At 35.5% G+C, this 22,628-nt stretch overlaps 1 protein-coding gene across 3 annotated transcripts in view; it reads left to right on the forward strand.

Moving 5' to 3' along the window:
- Window positions 1–22,628, forward strand: part of SMC2 (structural maintenance of chromosomes 2) — a 555,382-nt gene that overhangs the window by 448,323 nt on the left and 84,431 nt on the right. For all 3 annotated transcript variants that reach the window (XM_090401108.1, XM_090401106.1, XM_090401107.1), the window contains one exon: window positions 11,311–11,436. In XM_090401108.1, coding sequence (XP_090257234.1) covers window positions 11,311–11,436 — 126 coding nt within the window. The remainder of the gene's footprint in view (window positions 1–11,310; window positions 11,437–22,628) is intronic.

Consider the following 22,628-nt stretch of genomic DNA (forward strand, 5'->3'; position numbering starts at 1 on the left):
ATATTGCTCTGCCATATTTATCGTGGGGTATTTCTTTGATGAGTTTCATGCCATTGATGTACGGTCTTGCAGCACCTTCTCTTCTGTGAGTTTCTTGCAGGCAGAGCACATCACAGTCATTATTTCTGCAAATATTTGCAATGATATCTTGCTTGACACTGGAGAAACCTTCAATATTAAATATTATTTTTAGGCTTGGCCCAAGATCCTTTAGGGCAGAAATTTCGGAGCATTTTAGTTCGATCACTTGCGTTTGGTTGGTAGCAGCTTTAGCTTTCCCTAATGGGTACTAACAGGGTGCAGGAACGAGAACCTAGCTGCTGCGCACCCCATAAAATTTCTAGTTCCTGGAAAGATGGGGAAATCATTGACGTAGATGTTGAAAAGTAATGGTGATAACACAATTCTCTGGGGGAAGCCATTTTTTTGGTGGCTTGTATGGATAAGGTACATTGACTCTTCAGAAAAAGAGACCAATCAAGTCTACTTGAATTGAGGATGCAGTGTTGACACTAAATGCTAAAGAGCGTGTAGACAGAAAGAGCTACAAATAAAGTGGTATTTAGAAAGGCAGAAGAAAAGAGAACCACAACGCACATTAGGAAAGAAGAAGAAATAACATATGTCACCTACTAAGACACTTGGATTGGTCTGCAAATTTGATTGAGAGAAGACATAGTAGAGGGACAGCAAATCAAAAGACCTCTATCAACAGCCCATGCTGCCCATCATCCAACAGATTGATGAGAAGAAGAATCATCATCTACTCCTACTATTAGCAGGTTTTTGGTAACTTCTTCTACCTCAAGCATTAATATGTACCCCTGATTGCAATCATCTTGACTATTTTCTGCCAGTGTTCTGTTATTTTTTGTTTCATTTAGTAGTCTTTCAAAGTAATTACTCCAGATAGTCTATAATATCTTTATGTTCAGTATTCTTATGCGTTGCATGAACTGATTCCTATTAGCTGTGCTCTTTCCTCCATTTCTAACTTTTTTTCAATAGCTTCTGAATCATTTTTCCACCTTCCTGATATTACCATGGTCTTCCCATGAGTTTTGTATACCTGCTTTCTTATATTTTCTCTGTATTCTATGTGAGCATATGATGATTTACTTTCTAGGAACTTTCAGTATGCATTCTTCTTTTCCATGACTGCCTGTTTAACCTCCTGAGTTCTGATTTTTCTCTCCTTTGAGACAACTTTACCACACACTTCACTGGCTGAATTAATCAGTTCTTTCTTCAGACTAATTTTCTTATTTTCTATTTCTTCTCATATTCTTAAAAAAGGGTTGTTGTATATGAGTCTGTAGTTCACTGCTGAAAGCAGGTTGACTTTGTTTTTAAAACTTTCTTATACTCTTTTCTTTTCAATTTGATGTTCAGTTTTAATCTGCCCAAAACTAAATGGTTATCAGCTCTTATTTCAAATCCTCTTTATAGTCTTATGTCCTGAACTACTATGTGTTTGCATGAAGCAATGGCTGACTGTATACCTAGAGTCCAAATAATAAATCAAGTAGCGGTTAAATGGATAGATAACACCATTAAGCTTGAGCTGTAAAAAAAGAAACAACTATGAGTTGTTTCTTTTTTCGATATGTTGCAAGTAAAAAAAAAAAAATGTATATGGTAGAATGATTTTAAAGAATGAAGATGGTAGGGAGGTAACCAAATCAGTTGATATAGTTGAATTACTGAGTGAACACTTTGCAAGACTATATCTTCCAGGTGGTGACATTGCAGAAATGAATGAACCAATAAATTATACGGGAATTGTGGTGAATGAAGTGGAGGTGAGTAGTCTATTGCAAAATCTCAATGTCAATACATCTGTGGGATTGGATGGTATACCAGCTCATGTGGTACGTCAAGCGGCTAAAGAATTGTCAGTACCCTTGACCATTTTGTTTAATTTGAGTCTCGGGTCTGGGTTAGTCCCGAGGGGGTGGAAAGAGAGGGAAATAGTTCCACTGCATAAAGGAGGTTCCAAGAGTGCTGTTGTAAATTACTGACCGATTAGCATATCAGGAATCGTCAAGGTCTTGGAGAAATTAGTCAAGAGAAGAATACAGGATTGGATAGATGAAAGTGGGATACTGTATGGGGGACAACATGGTTTTGTGAAGGTTAGATCATGCCTCAGTAACTTGCTCACATTTTATAACACAGTGACGGCTGAACTGGATAAGGGTAATAGGTTTACAGTGATTCTACTGGACCTTGCCAAGGCCTTTGACAGGATACCACATGGAACTCTAATCAGTAAACTGGAGCAGATGGGGATGGATATAGGGTTGGTGAGATGGATAGGAGGGTGGTTGATGGAGAGATGCCAGAGAATGGTTTATTCAGGAGTGTAGTCCAAAAGGTGGCTTGTGACTAGTAGTGTGCCGCAGGGTTCTGTTCTTGGACCACTACTTTTCAATTTGTTCATTAACGATATAGGAAAGGATCTGAGAGGAAGTGTTCACTTGTTTGCTGATAATGCAAAGTTGGGTAGAGCAATTGTGAGTGCACAGGATGTCAAAATTTTGCAGGATGATTTGGATAGATTGGAGGACTGGGCTAAGGAGAATGGATGTCAGCTTAATATGGCAAAGTGTAAGGTTATGCATTTTGGGATGAAAAGATTAGCAGCAGTATACCACATTGGTGGAACCATACTCCAGGAGATTGATGAGGCCAGGGATTTGGGAGTGTTGGTGGATAGGGAGTTGAAGTTTAGGGGGCACATTGCAAAAGTGGCTAAATCAGCTCATCAAATCACTTGGTTGCTGAAAAATATTTTAACAAGCAGAGACAAACAAGTTATTGTTCCTCTATATCGAGCCTTGATAAGACCCCATCTAGACTACTGTGCCCAGATGTGGGCGCCAGGGTGTTGAGGCGGTGGAGAGGATCCAGAGATGAGTGACCAAGATGATAACAGGTCTGTGGAATGAACCTTATGAGAACAGGTTGAAGATTTGTGGGTTGCAAAAATTGGTTGATAGGCAGAAAAGGGGTGATATGATTGAGACATTCAAATTACTGAAGGGTTTCTATAGGATTAATCCAGAAGATATTTTTGAGAATAGGACTGGTAGTGGGAGGACTAGGGGCTATACATGGAAGCTGGGAAAGAATGTGGTTAGCAGGGGTGTTAGAGCTAGCCACTTTTTAGTTGGACCACTGGAATAAGCTGCTAGAGTCTGTTGTGGGTGGTATAACCGTGAATGAGTTCAAGGCGAGGTATGATAGATACTGTGTGAATGTCGAATTGTTGTTCTTGACATGATGTTAGGATCTCCCTTGATGAGTCTGTCAACTCCTTGGATTTGCCCGAAATAATAATAAGAAGAAGAAGATATTGTTGTCAACGTTAACATATTCAGCGAGGGTGAGACTTTTCTTATTTCTTGTCTTCTCTCCACATGAATTTGTGCACATCTAATGTTGGAACACGCTATTAGTAATGATCCATGTCCTGAACAGAAATCCATCGGGTACTTGCCATTATTGTTAGCTTAGCTCTTTTCTTCAAGTGTTTGCCGAACATTTCAGAAATCTGGTATTGATTTCCTGCTCTTGAGACCTCCCACAAGGACTCACTTTTCCTCCTTTGTGTTAGCTGCTTTTTCCAGTGACTTGAATTTCTTCTCTTCTTCCTTAGTAGAGCCTCCTGTAGGACCATTTGCACACTAATTTCCATTGCCCAATTCATCCCTATGTTACTGTTTACAACATTGCTGTACTTGATATATTGAAGTTCAAGAAAATTATCCTCATGTTTTGTGTTGAATGCTCTCTAATTACTTCTTCCTTTGACTGATCTTTATTGCCTGAATATAACATCTTGCATTTGTTATTTAGGAGACTCGAGTTTTTGTTTCTTTAGCATCTATTTTGTCATTCTGGTCATTACCATCATCATCAACAGCTTTCTTCAGTCCACTGCCAGATGAATGCCTCTCTGTGCTGTTGCTTCCATTTTATTTGGTCTTGTGCATCTCTCCACCATATAAATGTCCATAACATCTTATCTCATTGTCCCATCTTACCACCAGTCTACCTGCTTTCCAGTAAACAGTTCTTGGTATCCATTCTGTTGTTCTCTTTGCCCAGTTCCATTTGTTGCCTTTTATTACTAAGGCAAGGTGATTCTCTAGGTGTTTTTAGTCAGACTCAAGTTTTCACTGCCATTCAGTAGCAAACAAATTAATCCGAACAAGTCAAATTTTACTCAAGTTTTTGGTTTTGGTATGGTTTTTTGTTTCACTTCACAATAATTTTGGTTTTAGTTCAATATTTTGATTGAATGCCGCATGTTTTAACTGTCTGTACAATATTTATTAATAGTGTTTTATTCATTTTGTGTAACTATAAAATGTATACGTTTCCATGATAGCATTCAAAAAAATATGTACTCTTTCTCAGTACACGTCCATGACTCAAATTGCCAGTGATGTGGTATTAGTTTTGGCACTGTTAATGTGATTTTAAACAGGTTTAGGGAGACAGATACTTTTCTTTTGCCAGAAAAGGAAAGCTACACTTACTCATGATTGTTTACAAGTTAAGAAAAGCAAAATAAATCAGAGATTGTCTGCTGTAGACTTAAATAGGGACTTGGCAGCTAGTTGGATTAATGTTTCTGATATGACAGTGTGTTGAAAATTGTTGAAAGCAGGGAGGACTTTCCACATACCAAAAAAGAAACAAATGTTGATAAAGGCTATGCAGAAAAAGAGGCTCCAGTGAATAAAAGTGTACAAAGATTGGACTGTTGAGAAGTGAAGATCATATTCTCAGATGAGAGCCATTTCTTTGTCCAAGTAGAGCAAGTACTCTAAGTTCACAAATCAGCAGTGGAGAAGACTTCTCCCACCCATCTCAGATTTCCTCAAAAATCACAACATCTAATTGCTTCAGTAGCCAGGTAACTCTCCTAATATTAACCTAATAGAAAAAATGTGGGCCATAATGAAAAAGAGATTGGAAAATTAAATTGTGACACAAAAGGATAACTTAATATAATCCATTATAAAAGTACAGTTTCAAGATGCAGAAATAAGAAAAATGTGTTTTGTATTGGTAAAGTCCATGCCTAAGTGAATTAATGAACATTAGGAACAGAGGAGCATACCTAAATTATTAAGTAAAGTTGGAGTTTAATTTTTGTGCTTATTTTCTTGGGAAATTAAAATTTTTTCTTTAAAATGTGAGTGTTCAGAATAATTTGTTCACTATTGTAGGTCATTGTTGGGAGTACACGGTAGTTGCAGAACTTTCTTTTTAGCAGTTTGGTAAATTATGTTGAAATATAATTTATCTCTTTATGATGGTAAAAAACTTTCTCCTGTTGTTATTCTAGCTGAAATTTCATTATGAAGTTTATTGTTGTTTGTAATGATTTCTCCTAGATATTTGTATGAATTCACTGTCTTTGATTTATTCAATTTGTTGTTGTTCTGAGGTATTTCCACTATACATTATTTTTGATTTATCCATATTTATTTGTAGGCCTGTATCCACACTTACTTCATTTACTTCAGTAATCATGTATTCTAGTTCTTTTGGTGATGTGGTTATTAGAATGATATCATCAGAAAATCGTAGATTGCTGTATATTTTCTATCAGTATTCAGTCCTCTTTTCTCCCAGTTTAATTTTCTCATAGCATATTTAAGGAATGTAACAATTTTTGTGAGTCTCCCTGTCTGACTTCCCTTTTTATTTTTATTTCTCTTTCTTGTCCATTTAAATTTATTACTGATGAACCTCTCATATATATATATGAGTTAATATGCTATTATAAATATAATCTATTCCTATATGTTTTAAAGCTTCAACACTCTACAGAAGTCTATTAAGCCAAAGGCTTTTTCATAATCTATGAAAGCCAAAGAAATTGGTATATTATATTGTTTTGTTTTTTCCATTACTTGATGCTTATAAATGATCTACAGTTGAGAAAGAATTTCTGAAACGCTTTCTTTTGGTTGATGAAAATTTAATATATTGTTTATTCTGCCATCTATAATTTTATAAACAGTTTATATTAGAACTGTTTATGGTAGAAGGGTTATAGGTCTATAATGTCTTATGTCAGTTTTGTCACCTTTCTTATATAGAAGGATGATTTTTCCAGTATTCCAACTTTTAGGGTTCTTCCTGTTCTTAAACATTTAATACGCAATTCTGCTAATTTTATGTACACGAGATCTCAATTTTTTAACATTTCTATTAATATTCCATCAAGTCTAGGTGCCCTTCCATTATTCATTTTTGTAAGTGCATGCTTTACTTCATCTTTGACTGTATATTCATTATAGTTTTCAGTATCCTTTTCTCCGTTGTTCTGTTTACTTTCCCTTTATTTATATATAATTTGTGATAAAATTTAGCTATGATCTCCATATTTGTTCTGTTTGTAATCAGTATTCCACTTTCATGTTTTAAACCTACCATACGAAAATTACCTGCATTTTCAAGAAGTTTTCTTACTTTCTTTATACTGATGTCTTGTACCATATAGGGTTTATCTGTTAATATATAATCATTTTCATTCTTTTTAATTCCATTTGGTTTTCTCAAAGTCTATTTGTTTTGGGTTTCTTTTTGAAAAATGTATTCGTTATTTTTAGATTTCTTTCTGGTACCGATACATCAAAAATCGATACATCTTGGGGTATATCTTCTATTTAGTCTTATTGAGATTTGGCAGATTCTTTCTGATGTAAATTTTATTTTCTCAGTTTTATCTTACACATTCTGAGTTATTTTTTATTTTATTGTTAATGAAAAAACCAACACCGTGTTTGCTTTCATGTTGTTTTCCACTTGTTATTAATAAATGTTCATTGTTTAGATCTTGGATTGTATTTTCTTTACGTCTATGTTCACTTATTCCAATTTTATATCTGATTTAATACCTTCCAGCTCTTTATCTAGGTTTATTAACCTGTCATCACCAATAAGCACATCCACATTATAAGTAGCTATTATATAATTCTTGCTGTTCATTTTTTCTTATTTAATGACATCCATTTTTAAAACTTGGTCAGGTTTATTCCCATTTCATAAAGCACTCCTTTATAGGTTTGGAACTGTTTCTTCATATATTTTTGGCCAAAAACAGTCTTATTCATGATTATATTATTTTATCAATTATGGCCTTGACGCTATGGTCTTCATATTAATGGAGGTTTTAGGTCTGATCTCCCATGTTGACCAGATGGATTGAGAAATGCATTTTATAGCTTTCTGCAGCTGTATAGTAGAATAATAGGAAATCGAAGTGTGTGTGGGGGGTAAAATAGAGGCCCTTAGCTTTTGAGTTACTCTAGTAGCATAGGTTCTGAAGAATCAGAAAAGTTGGAAAGTAACAAGAATGAAATTAAGGGGACAGGAAAGGGGATCTGACTATCGATAAGCATGAATTATGATAAAATCCAGCTCAGGTACCTCTGGGTTGCCAGTCCTGTGCTCACCAGATGTGAGCCTTTGAGTTATTAATCTGGTACTTCATTTCTTTTCTTTTAATACCTTTTACATTGATGGTGCCAGTCTAATGGTTATTTTAAGTTTGTGAGTTAGTTCCAATGACTGTTCACCCTGGTTCCCTAATACAAACATTGGGGCCTTTTTTATCCAAGCAACAACCCAATTGACATGAAATTATCTCATGTTGTACCATGATATTGTTTTGTTTGGTTTTAGCCAATAGGAATACAGTTGGTGTGTTTGAATCTCAAATTGTCTACTCATCCTCATTCATTCAGTATCCATGTAGACACCTACTAATGGGAAACACCACAAGATGAGGATTGTTCATTAGGTCAGAAGCCTTAGGCAATTCTCCACATTCCATAAAAGGCTATGTGGAAGATTTTTCCAGTTATTTAACTTTAACCCTTAAACAGTCTCTCACTTTTTTTATTATTATTTTAAGTTCTTACTGTGCTATTTTTGACAGTGCCTAAGTTACCGTTGCATGAATCACCAAAAATCACTTACAGTAATCTACCATTTATCTGATCGTATCAGGATGGGCAATTTGCTGTTCTGATAATTGAAGTGCAATTACATGGTCCTGTACCAGAAGTTGGTTGATATGCAGACATTCAGTTAATTGTAGGTTATTGTTTTGAAGATCAGAAGAGTGGTAGATTACTTTATTACATTGGTGTTGTTAATAAACCATTAAGTTCTTTATATACATATACAACCGACACCAAAGTCTGATTATTTCTATGAATAGGCCATTGAGCTTAAAATGTAACACGACAGATTTGATGAAATAATTAAATTTGCTGAAATGGATGGACAAGACAATAGCATATCACTCCCTGCTGTAAATATCATCCTTCATGTGAGGCACCTGTTGATGGTGAGTGCCTCACATCACCGAATTCTCCCGGATTGTACTGGTCTTCTTTTGTCCTTATTCTTTTCTATGCTTTTCTTCTCATATTATTTGCTTTACTTCTCCCGAGTCTTTTTTATAATTCTATGTATCTATATGCTATCCTTCAGACATATGTGAAAACATTTGTTTCTTATACCTTTTGCCTTTCTTTTTATATACTGATTTTTATGCTCTGATTTATGACACTTATTTTTTTACCTTGATGCAGCATTATCATAGTTGTCCAGCATTTACTGGATGCAGCATTATCATAGCTGTCCTTGTGCCATTAAACCCAAAAACAAAAGCAAGCTCTCTACTTTCCTCTTTGTGAGGCACCTTTTAGTAGCAGAGGAGACCACCCTATGATGGTACTAGCTCTTTTCATTTTCCTCTGTGCTTCCTTTATTCTTTTCACTCATCTATCTTCTAGACTGCTGTCACTGAGATGCACTGCATTGTCACTTTATTTTCTATGCATTGTGACTTTGGACAGCCATGTTGGAATGAACCTGGCATTTTTACACTGCTTACACTGGTGTGTTACACATAGGTAATTGAATTAGTAGAATATAATTCATGAAATGTTAGGATTTGGTGTATTTATTTATTGGATTTTCATTCTTTTCCTTTTAACAAATCTGAGTTGTGAAATATATATTTGTACAGTGCAGCAAACAAAAAAAAAAAGAAAAAAAAACATGGATATCCTTCCAACTCACATTTTTTCATCCTAATTGAAGTGTTTTAGTTAACAATGTTTATTTTTCAGAAAGTTTTTCATTTTGTTACAAAGTCAGTTATACTTGACAAGAAATTATATTCTTGTTTATTTCATCCGGGTGTAAGCAAACACTTTGCATATAAAGTATCATCATGACTAGGCTATTTGTATATAGAGGCTGTTAACTTCATATCAATTGCCTTAGTATCCTATAATGCAAAGCACGCTTCTTTTTGGGTATGTATATTGCTGATGGCACAGCTCTCATGGCTGACTTCAGGATCTTCAAAACCTTCTAGAACTAGCGAATGAAGAGAGTGAAAAAATGGGATTAAAAATAAATATCACCAAAACTAAATTCATGGTCATAAGCAAGAAACCAATTCTTAATTCAGCACTTTCTTTAAATGAAAAACTAATAGAAAGAGTGGCAAAGTTTAAATATCTTGGATGCTGGTTAAATGAAAATTGCAATCCAGAAATAGAAATAAAAGTTAGAATTGAAATAGGAAGAAAAAATTTTCTCTTGATGAAATCAACACGGTGTAACCGCAGTTTAAATTTAGAGCTTAGAGTACACATAGTTAAATGATGTGTATGGTCTATACTGCTGTACGTGCAGAAACTTGGACCTTGAAGACAGCATCAATAAAAAGACTTGAAGCCTTTGAGATGTGGTTATACAGATTAATGTTAAAAATCCCATGACAGCAAAAACGTCCAATCAGGAAGTACTGGAACAAATGGGGAAATCACGTAAACTTTTAGATACCATAAAAAGAAGAAAAACTGGGTATCTTGGTCGCCTACTTTGCAATGATAAATATAAGATGATTATAAAAGGGAAGATAAATGGAAGAGGACAAGGAAGGCAAAGAAAATCTTAGCTGGCAGACAGTGGACTGGCATGAACTCTGAGAGACTGCTCAGAGTGGCTGAGGATTGTTCAAAATTTGCCAAGGTGATCACTGATCTCTGATAGGAGATGGCACTCAAAGAAGAAGAAATATTGCTTTCATTATAGGATAGGTCACCCAGACCCAGGAAGATAATAAGATTGGTATACATGAATGTAATTTCTTGTCAAGTATAATTTACAAGGTTGTGAAAGGAGAAACTTGTTTACATTCCAGATAAATAATGGATCAGTGTAAAGTTTTTATGCAGATGGGGAGAGTCTCATTGAAATGCACAAAATTTTATTAGCATATGGGGGAGGTTTTGTTCTTAGCAAAAACATTTCAATAGTTTAAGCATTTTTAAAGAAAGAGAAGATGCATCAAATGATCCTCAAATTGTACAACTGTAAATTGCCTGTGGCCCTGAACAAACTGCAGTTTACTTGCAAGCGACAGTTGCCAATTAACACAGAGGATGTTGCTACTGAATGAATTAAATGTAAATAAGAATCATTAAATTTGTAAAAAATTAATGTGCACAAAGTTTGTTCCACAGTGCTTACATGATGAGAAACTCAGATTTGATACTTGCAAAGATTTTGTTCAAACAGTGATAATGGACCTAAGTTTCTAAATGGCATTATTACTGGAGAGAAACAGCTTGTGATTCTGAAATTAAAATAATCAAGTGTTTAAATAGCAATCATCAAGACCAAAATAAGTTCATTTCCAGAAATTGCATATCAAACCATGCTTCATTTTTTCATAAATTGATAATCCATAAAGAATTAATTCCAGAACGAAGGACTGTTACCAGCAATGTTTGGTTGCTGACTGTTGCATTACAGTGTGTCTGCTCACTGTAGTCAACATGCAGATGTTTCTGAACTGCTAGTAGGTGGTGATGTCCCCCAACCTCTAACCTTGGAAAATTGTTGGGGAGTTCTGAGCACCCTCAACATTGTAACAAGTTCACTCTGCTCATTGGAGATTATTTTGAGACACCAGTAAGAAAATATTTTCCTTATGCATATTTTGGCCTTTGTTTGCTGCACTGTGTATCATTTCTCATATAATCATTTCCATATTTGTTAATCATTTGTGACTTTATTATACCAAAACAGGAGATAATTTATTTGGTGTGCAAGCCAATTTTTTGTTTCTCTTTAATGATTAGCTTAACCTGAAAAATTTAAATATGTTCATCTCTTCTTTTCTACTTATGTTAAATTTTTACCTAAACAAATAATTTGTATGTTTTTTTACAATTTGGAATATATTTAAATTAGTATCAAGAATTACTTCGAAAGAAAAGAATAGTGGAAAATGACAAATCTAAAATTTCTGCAGTCATGAAAGAATTAGATGAAAAAAAAAATCAAGCATTAAAAGAAGCCTGTGAAAAAGTAAATAAAGTAAGTGATTAATTAATTAAACTAATATATCTTCGTTTATTCATAAACAGTGGTATCTATAATTTTACAAAGTATCACTTGCAACAACAGTCGTTTTCAAAACTGAACATTCAATCTTCATTTTTAAGTAGTATTTTAAAATTTTGTTCTTACTGCTAGAGGAGGAAAAATTAAGATAAATATTCATATGATTCACTTTTTTTATGCTTCTCTCAAGTTTTTTAATTGACATATCTATTCAGACAACATCTAGTTATCATGCAAATACTTTAGCAGCATCCCCATCATATGTGAACAGACTAAAAGCAGATTTATGTGTGAAATACCAATCATCATCATCAAATTCCTTGTATATATACCTGGAATACTTGGCAAAGAACACTTGTTTTGCTAATCTTTCCTCTCAAATTCTGTTTAAGTGACCTGAGATTAGCTCTGCTAACATATTCCTGGATGCTGACAATGTCGAGTTCTTTCCTAATATCCTCGTTTTTAATATGATATTGCCATTGACGCCATCTGTTCATGCCCCTAATCTTTTTCAGGACTCATATCTACAATCTCTAGTCTTTGGTCAAGTATTTTACTTCTAACCTAGCTGTCAGATCCATAAGTTAAAATTGGTTTAAACACTGTCTTGTATACAGCTAATTTAGTGTTTTTGGCTAATTTCTCTTATTCCATATAAATTAATTCAGTTGACTTCCAACCATACCAGCTTTGTTGATTCTGTTGTCTATTTCCATATTTAACTTACCATCACTAAAAATCATGCCCATGTAGCTGAAATGTTTTACCTGTTCTCAGGGCCGTCGAGAGAAACCTTCGGGCCTGTGATAAGTCTGTGGTCCAGGCCCCACTTAAAAAAGTGCATCACTTTTGTTTAATAAAAAAAGTCATATTAAACATTTATTTAAAAAAGTGTACAATAAATTCAAAATTTGATACATTACATACATACCATACAAAATACAAACATTAAATAAAAAGAGAAATTTTATTGCCTCATCCACTTCTTCACTTTATGGTTAGTGAAATCTTTAATCATCTCGTCCATGTTCTATTGATAGCAAAGCTAAGCCATTTAATCTTTCCTGGAGTATTGATGATCTACAGAAGCTCTTTAATGCTGAAAGTTTACTAAACGCTCTTTCACCTTCGGCAGCTGTTACTGGTATTGTGCAAAAAATTTTGATTGAAGATGAGATCGTGCAGTTGAGCAGAGTGATACATAGGGCAAAATGGCAGCTCGAGCGTATGCACAAAAAAAACTACCGAGTGTACCAGCCAATTAAAAAAAGTGTGATAGGAAAAATAAGAGTATGATTGTGAACGTAAACAATATGAAGGAGCGGGTGCTGTATGGAGATTCGTTAGTACGAGGTGTGATAGTAGAGAATTTGAGAAAATCGTACCAACCTGGTGCGAACCATTAAGGACATAAGTGAGTCTATTAGGACGCAAAAGCAAAGAGTGAAAGAAATGATAGTGGTGGCAGGTACGAATGATTTCAAAGGAGATAAAATGGAAATGATAGAGGACTTGAAGGAATTGTTGAGGTAGCAAAAGGGAAGAGTGAGAGAGTTAGGATGATTAGTCTTTTGCTGCGGTATGACATTGAAGAATTTAGGAGGGAGGGCCATAATTACAAATGACTTTATGCATGGGTTATGCAGGATGAGTGGTGTGGAATTTGTGGATGTGTGGAGTGAGTTCAATCGGTGAAAGGATCTATATAAGATGGATGGTTTGTATTTGAATGGATTCGGTGTAAGGAGACTTGAAAAAGTGTTGTCGAATGAAGTGTATTTGCAGAATCAGGGAAAATAGATTCATTAAGGGGGGGGGGGGGGGTAGATATACAGTCCTTAGGGAGGCAGTTAAATGTATGAATGAATATAATATGCCCGAGCAAATAAGGACAACAAATCAGAATGGGATAGTTAATATAAGGCATCAAGGTAGGGTTGGGGCTAATGGGGGTCTTAAATTCATGTACACTAATGCTAGGAGTATTAGGAACAAGAAGGACGAGTTTTTGCCCATGGTTGGCACTTCCAGACCACAGGTTATTGGTATTAGTGAATCATGGCTGACTCTAGATGATATAGCTAGTGGGATTGAATGTGATGGGTATAGTGTGTTCAGGAAAGACAGGGAGAATAAAATGGGGGGAGGAGTATTGTTGATGATAGCTGATGAGCTGCAGCCAAGGAGAATAGGAGTTGAATTGCAGAATACAGAAAAGAGCACATTTGAGGCCATTTGGTGTGAGATTGTGGCTAGCAGAACAAAATATACAATTGGGTGCTGCTATAGACCAGGTGATGGAAAAGATGGCGGTGACAGTATGCACAAGCAAATAGAAGAAATGAATGGAAGGAGGGTAATTATTATGGGAGATTTCAACTATGGTCGCATTAATTGGAGTGAGGAGAGGACACACACGGGAGGAAGGAATTGGATTGTATGCGGTTATTAAGGGATAACTATCTGCAACAGCATGTAATGGAAAATACTAGGGATCAGAGAGTGCTTGACCTAGTAATTGCATCTGAGAATTTGTAACGAATATGACCACGTTGCCACCAATTGGTGAGAGTGATCATAGGGTCTTGACTTGGGAGGTGGCTAAAGGTGTGGAATTATCGGGCTGGTAAGTATGACAAGCTTTGGAGTTTGATTGGTTCAGTGCCATGGCATGTAAAACTGCAAGGGCTGGATGTTGATAGTGCATGGGAGGCAGTTAAGAAGTGTTTGCATGAGGCAGTGGCTGACTGTATACCTAGAGTGCGAATAATAAATCAAATAGGGGTTAAATGGATGAAGAATTCCATTAAGCTTGAGCTGCAAAAAAAGAAACAACTGCAGAGGGAATGTAAGAAGAAAGGTGACCGGCAGGCACATGAACAGTATAAAGCGCAGGCCAGAAGGGTAACGAGTGTGGTAAGAAAAGCAAAAGCGGATTATGAAAAAACATTAGCCATTTTTATGCAGGCTAAAGAGAATCCCAAACAGTTTTTTCGATATGTTGCAAGTAAAAGAAAAAATGTATACGGCAGATTGATTTTAAAGAATGCCGATGGTAGGGAGATAACCGAATCAGTTGATTTAGTAGAATTACTGACAATGCACTTTGCAAGAGTATATCATTCAGGTGGTGACATTGCAGAAATGGAAGAACCAACAGTTTATATGGGAATTGTGGTTAATGAAGTGGAGGTGAATAGTCTATTACAAAACCTCAATGTAAATTCATCTGCGGGATTGGATGGTATACCAGCTCTGTAGTACGAGAAGAGGCTAAAGAATTGTCAGTGCCTTTGATCATTATGTTTAATTTGAGTCTCGGGTCTGGGTTAGTCCCAAGGGAATGGAAAGAGGGGAAAATAGCTCCACTGCATAAAGGATGTTCCAAGACTGCTGTTGAAAATTACCGGCCGATCAGCATATCAGGAATTGTTGTCAAGCTCTTGAAGAAAATAGTCAGGAGGAAAATACAAGATTGAGATGAAAATGGGATACTGTATGGGGGACAGCATGATTTTATGAAAGGTAGATCATGCCTCATTAACTTGCTCACGTTCTATAACACAGTGATGACTGAACTGGATAAGGGTAACGGGTTTGCAGTGATTCTACTGGACCTTGCTAAAGCCTTTGATAGGATACCACTTGGAATTCTAATCAGTAAACTGCAGCATATGAGAATGGATATAGGGTTGGTGAGATGGATAGGAGAGTGGTTGGTTGAGATATCAGAGAGTGGTTTATTCAGGAGTAGAGTCCAAAACACGGCTTGTGACTAGTGGTGTGCTGCAGGGTTCTGTTCTTGGACCACTACTGTTTAATTTGTTCATTAACGATATAGGAAAGGATCTGAGAGGAACTGTGCATCTGTTTGCGGATGATGCAAAGTTAGGTAGAGCAATAGCGAATGTTCAGGATGTCAAAATTTTGCAGGATGATTTGGATAGTTTGGAGGACTGGGCTAAGGTGAATGGATGTCAATTTAATGTGGAAAAATGTAAGGTTTTGCATTTTGAAAAGATTGAAAACATGAAAAGATTAGCAGCAGTATATCACATTGGTGGAACTGTACTCCAGGAGATTGATGAGGCCAGGGATTTGGGAGTGTTGGTGAATTAGGAGTTGAAGTTTAGGGGACACATCGCAAAGTGGCAAAATCAGCTCATCAAATCACTCGATTGCTGAAAAACACTTTAATGAGCAGAGACAAACAGGTTATTGTTCCTCTGTATCAAGCTTTGATAGGACCCCATCCAGACTACTGTGCCCAGATATTTCTTCTCGATGGGACGGAGGTGGAGAGGATCCAGAGACGAGTGAACAAGATAATATCAGGACTATGGAATGAATCTTATGAGAACAGGTTGAAGATTTTTGGGCTGCAGAAATTGGTTGATAGGCAGAAAAGGGGTGATATGATTGAGACATTAAAATTACTGAAGGGTTTCTATAAGATTAATTCAGAAGATATTTTTGAGAATCAGACTGGTAGTGGGAGGACTAGGGGCCATCCATGGAAGCTTGGTAAGAGTGTGGTTAGCAAGGGTGTTAGAGCTAGGTTTTTTACTTGGAGAGTGGTGAATGAGTGGAATAAGCTGCCAGAGTCTGTTGTGGGTGCCATGACTGTAAATAAGTTCAAGGTGAAGTATGATTGTTACTGTGCGAATGTTGAATAGTTGTTCTTGACATGATGTTGGGCTTCCCTCAATGAGAAGGACTCCTTGGAGCTGCCCGTAATAATAAGTACATATTTCGTGAAGTTGAAATTTATAAATGGTATTTAATAAATCTAGTCCTGGTATAACATCTTTAAACGTGGCGTTATGAATCTTTTTTATGTGATAGATTTCATCTTTCAGAGATGATGTTAAGTCTTTCGAATATTTATTTATTAAATTATTGCACGAGTCAGAAATTTCTTGATGATTCATTATTTGAAAATTTAATATTGGTGAAAATAAATTCTGAATGTTTTTTAAAGATGTGAAATACATGTGAAGTTGCGAAATAATTGTATCCAGTATAAAAAAAATACAGTTCTTTTAAAATGTCCTTGTGTATCATCCCCATCTGCACTTTCTTCATCTGCTAGCTTTATTCTCTTCGCTTTCGACCGTTTTCGACATTTGGGGTTATACCCAATTGAATTGCAACGAGTATAGCTTCAGAGAGAACATCTTGCCACTTATTTCTAAAATGTTCAAGTTCTTTCAGAAGAGACTCAACATTTGCTGTTGCAATATCAATCGATATATTACTAGATTGCAATATTTTATTTCATTCGTCAATGGAAGCTAAAATTTTAAACCAAATTGTTGCAAAAAGTATAGCTTTGAAACTTGAAAAATATCGTTTTAGAGCAACAGCTTCAGAATGACCTTCATTTGATAATTTACCGGTCAAAATTACATCCTTTAAAGCTTTTAAAACACTTGGAAGCTTCTGAACAACCAGTCTAACTGCACTGCATCGATTCTACAACTCCAGCGAGTTTGAGATAGACCATGAAGAGAACAGACAGTGTTTTCTAATAAAATTTGCCATCTCATTGTGCTTGAGCTAAAAAAATGCAAATAAACGCTCCAAGTTTCCAAAATATATTGTACTTTACGAACAACATTTAGCTGCATTTACACTCACTACATTCAGTGAATGTGCTGCACATGGGTAATAAAGAGAAGTTTAATTTTCAATAAAAGACCGAACACCTTTTATTTTTCCACTCATATTTGCAGCATTGTCATATCCCTGACCTCTGCAATCTTGTATGTCAATTTCTAGTTGATTGAAGCATTCTAATAATATTTTTGCTATTTCTTCCTCCAGTTTTATGATAAAAATCAAGAAATTCTCTAAACCTTTCAAGAATTATCCAATTTTGAGTTAAAGAATCTCTGAAAACATATCGTAGTATTAAAACATTTTGTTCGATATGTGATGAATCTGGAGTTGAGTCACAAATTATTGAATAATAAATGGACTTCTTTCTTTTGCTTAAAATTTTGTTTAATACAGAATTACTGCAAATGTCAATGAATTCTTTTTGAGTTTGCCACAATAAATAATCGGCCTGAAGTCGTTGGCTGGTGTTTTGAGATTCTTTTACCTTTTGTAAATGTTCTTTTAGTATGGGATCATAATGCGCAACTAATTCTAATATCCCCAGAAAGTTCCCGTTATTTGGATTACCAATTTGTTGATTAGTACCACGAAATGATAAATTTCTGGACACTAAAAATAAAATTACAAGAAGCAACCTTTTAAGCAATTCGTAAAATTTTTTTGTTTCGTTAATAACAAAACTTTCCATTTTGTTGTTTACTCCGTTACCAGTTAGAGATCGTTCTAATTGCCTCCAGGATAATGGAGGCAATTATGAGATCGCGATTTTTCATGATCAGGCAAACATGTATATAAGATTTGGCATTTTTGTTTTAGAGGGAAAAACTCTTCTGATTTACTTAAATTTACTTTTTGTATCATTGCCAAATAATAGGCAGGTAAAACAATATAAGGCTTGTTTGCTTGAACTCTAGCATAACCAGTCTTGAACTAACTGATCATGGCCATTTGATAACTGAGAATAAAGTAAATATGAAGAAAATTTTCTACCTTTACAATCTTTTGGCATTAACTTGACCATATCTTTTAACTCAGATTCGGATTTTAGTCCTTTAACAACTATTAATTGCCGATTTACATCACTAAAGAAATCTAGCCAAGTACCTGGATCTTCGTAATTTGTAACTTTGGTAGCTTCTAAGTTGGTAGTCGCTTCAGCTTCATCTCCAGTTGAAGTAAATTCTTCATATATTAAATCGTTGTTACCAACTGCATCAGTTGTAGTGCTGATTGTTGCTTCAATTGTCCAAGCAACTTTTTTTTCTTTATCTTGAAGGATTAAATTGTCCATAGCGTCTATTTCAGTGTTCACTTCAGAGTTAGCTGCTGCAGATCCAGGTGAAGAAGATTCTTTTGTCAGCAGTTAAACTAATAGCACATTGTTTACTTGAAATTTCAATATCTTGGTGTTATTCCGTCTTCAAATATTTCAATAGTAAATGCTTATTGTTTAAATCTTCTTTTGCCTTCTCACGATCCCTTTTCTCTTTTCGTTTTTGATTTCCAGATTTATGATGATACATTTCTGTTGGTCAAATTTAATTATTAAAAATATAAAATTAATAAGAATATGTAATTTCATTTTTTAGCGCACGGTCTACACTATACAGTTGCACACTTTACAAACAATAACAAAACCTTTGTCTTACAAAATAATAACAAGAACGAAGTGTTCTGGCAGGGAACGTTACTGTGAATGCAATTACTAGCTAGTGCAGCCAACTGAAAAATAACCTTGCACGAACACATATTGACGTCATCACCCGCTATTACTACAGCGATCTGCGCTGAGAGAATTGGTGTCTTCCGGACACTCACGGCGAGCTAAAGAGTGTAGCCGTTTATCTAAAACAAAACACAGTATCATTCTCGATATGCCATTATTATTTATCATTGTTGTATTATTGCGAGAATTAAAACCATGCATTATAAACGCAGTTATGTGACACGTCGGGGCCCGACGGTCAGGCTCGTGACAAAAGTCTCAGATGTCACCTCCTCTTGGCCGCCCTTGCCATTGACGCCATCTGTTCATGCCCCTAATCTTTTTCAGGACTCTCATATCTGCAATCTCTAGTCTTTGGTCAAGTGTTTTACTTCTAACCTAGCTGTCAGATCCATAAGTTAAAATTGGTTTAAACACTGTCTTGTATACAGCTAATTTAGTGTTTTGGCTAATTTCTCTCTTATTCCATATAAATTTATTCAGTTGACTTCCTACCATACCAGCTTTGTTGATTCTGTTGTCTATTTCCATATTTAACTCACCATCACTAAATATCATGCCTATGTAGCTGAAATGTTTTACCTGTTCTATAAATTCTCCATTCACAATGCAGTTTGATATTTTCAATGTTTCTGCCTATTTTCATTGTCTTTGTCCTGTTATTGCTGACCTTCATACCATATCTATTACAACAGTTATTCAATTTAGTCATGGAATCTTGCAGACTTGTAGCAGATTTATTTAGAAGTAGAACATTATCTGCATAGCGCAAAGAGCTGACATTAACATCTCCAATTTTGATATCAGGTTTAATACCACTTCCCTTCATAATGTGATCCATATAGATAATTAATAACAGAGAAGACAATGTACATCCATATCTGACACCAGGTTTAACATTAAACTACCTTGCTGTACTTCCTTCAATTCTAACTGTTGACTTACAACTCAAATAAAGACTAAGTACTGCATGATATAATGCGTCATTGACACCATATAACTGTAGCGTTTTGAATGACTTCTCGTGGCACCTTGTCATATGCCTTTTACGGATCTACAAAACTCAAATACAGATCTTTGTTGTATTCCCATGATTTCTCAACTATCTGTCATAAAGTGAAAATCTGATCCCGACAGCCTCTATTTGGCCTGATTCCAGCTTGTTCTTCGCCATGCTTCTCTTCCACAATCCTTCTTAGCCATTTCTCAAGTATACTTGCATATATCTTACCAGGAACACTCAGTAATGAAATGCATCTGTTATTCTTACATTCAGTTTTATTTCCCCTTTTATATATGGGCACTATGAAAGCTCTACCCAATCATCTGGAATTCATCCCTCTGTCCAGTCCTTCTGAACTCTGCAGTGCATCCACTGTAAGACTTTTATACCTCCATACTTAAGCATTTTTGCCGAATATCATCTACTCCTGCAGCCTTTCCACATTTCTGGCTTTTGATGGCTTTTCTACTTCAAATATGGATATGCATTCCTGACTACATGCCTGGTCAGTGTTTTTTACCTCTGTTCTGTCATCACTGATTGCTTCATTTAGCAATTTTTCAAAGTAATTACTCCATACTTCAAGGATATATTTTTTTTCCCTGTTTTCATGTCACCTTTATCGTCTCTAATTCCTTTGACAGCACTCTTTCCTCCATTTCTGAGCTTCTTCAACAAATTCCAGAATATCTTGGCACCTTCTTGATATTTATTTTCAATGTTCTTGCCAAAGTCCTCCCGTGACTTTTATTTAGCTAGTTTTACACAGTGTTTAGCTTTCTTACATTTGTCTCTTTATTCTCTAAGAGCACTAGCTGACTTATTTGCCAGGAACTTTTGATATGCTTCCTTCTTTTCTTTCACTGTCTCTTTAACTTCCTGTGTCAAACATGGAGTTCTGATTTTTCTATCCTTACAGACAATCTCACCACATTCCTCTCTGACTGAATCAATCAGTGTTTTCTTCAGGGATTGCTACTGAATCTCCAGGGGTTGGTTCCTGTTCTCAAACTCTTTCATTTTTTCTTGAATAATATTTGTGTATGTTAGTCTATAGTTCAATGAGCTGCTCAACTTTTATTCACTTTTAAAGTTTCTTACATGTTCTTCTTTTCAGTATGAAATTCAATTTTATCCTGCTCTACACTAAATGGTGATCACTTCCAATTTCAAATCCTCTGTACACTCTGGTGCACTGCACCATGGAGAAAACATCACTGTCAACCATAACATAGTCAATGAGACTTTTTTTTATTCCTTGCCTCTTCTCTCCATGTGAATTTGTGCACATTTTTATGTTGGAACATCATGTTAGTAATAACCAGTCCATGTCCTGAGCAGAAATCCAACAGGTATTTGCCATTATTATTAGCTTTGCACTTTTCTCCACATAAATATTCATGTGACTACTCAGACAGTATATAGTTATCATGCAAATACTTCTCTGGCAGCATCCCCATCATATGTGAACAGACTAAAAGCAGATTTATGTGTGAAATACCAAAAACATAAAAAAGGAAGACATAAAATGTTATTAATTATTAGTGATTTAGATTTATAAATATGTACGTGAAAGAAAAATAATGCACATAGAATTAAAAAGAAAAATCATGATACAAAATGCTCAGTATTAATTTTTGATGAACTGTTTGCAGTCAAAATTGTCATACCTCATAGTTTGACTTACTATTTATGGTTTTGATCTGTGATTATACAAATTTTAAAAATAATTGGAGTACTCTGGTTTTATTATTATTATTATTATTATAAAAAGCTGTATAACTGAGAGGAGACCTCCACATAGCCTTTAAAGGAATGCGGAGAACCGACCAGGGCTTCTGACCTAATGTCCAATCCTCACCTTCTCGTGGTGCACCCTGTTGGGTATCTACTTTGATACTGAACGAACGAGGATGGGCTGGCAATTTGGGATTTAGCCGACCAAATTGTATTCTTATTGGTTAAACCAAAATAAAAAATGATGGTACAACATGACAAAATTTCATGCCGGCTGGGGCGTCGCCCGGTTAAACAAGGCCCTCGTTGTTTTTGCCAGGGAACCAGGGCGAACAGCGAAAAGTCAGCTACTGGAACAAATCTGAAAACAAACCCCAACTCAACATCACCAGAGTTAAAGATCGGTACTATCAACGTAAGAAGCCTGAATGGCAAAGAAATGGAGTTAGCTGAGGAATTAGATAAGTACCAGATCGACATAATAGGGGTGACTGAAACAAAAAAGACCAAAACTGGTGAGATCTTTCTGAGCAATAAATACAAAATGTTATATTCAGGCAATAACAATCAAGGAAAAGAAGGAGTAGCCATAGTATTCAACACAAAATACGAGGCTAATCTTCTTGAATGGCAGTCAGTCTCAAGTAGAGTAATGTGGGCAAATATCCGAATGGGGAACTGGACAATGAGACTTATTTGTGCCTATGGTCCCACAGAAGGCTCTACTAAGGTAGAAGTGGAGGAATTTTTTGAGGCTTTAGAAAAAGCAACTGACACAATGAAAAAGGAAAAGTTGGTCCTTGTTGGGGATCTAAATAGTAGAGTAGGAAATGATTGTGAGACATACAAAAATATTTTGGGAAAATTTGGAGAAAAGAGCAAAGCTAATAATAATGGCAAATATCTGTTGGATTTCTGCTCAGGACATGGACTGGTTATTACTAACACCATGTTCCAACATAAAAATGTGCACAAATTCACATGGAGAGAAGAGGCTAGGAATAAGAAAAGTCTCATTGACTATGTTATTGTTGATAGTGATGTTTTCTCCCTGGTGCAGGACACCAGAGTGTA

Source organism: Typopeltis vanoorti, chromosome 12 (assembly GCF_054136105.1).
Source record: "Typopeltis vanoorti isolate ZY-2024b chromosome 12, IOZ_Tvanoo_1.0, whole genome shotgun sequence".
Lineage (NCBI taxonomy): Eukaryota > Metazoa > Arthropoda > Arachnida > Uropygi > Thelyphonidae > Typopeltis > Typopeltis vanoorti.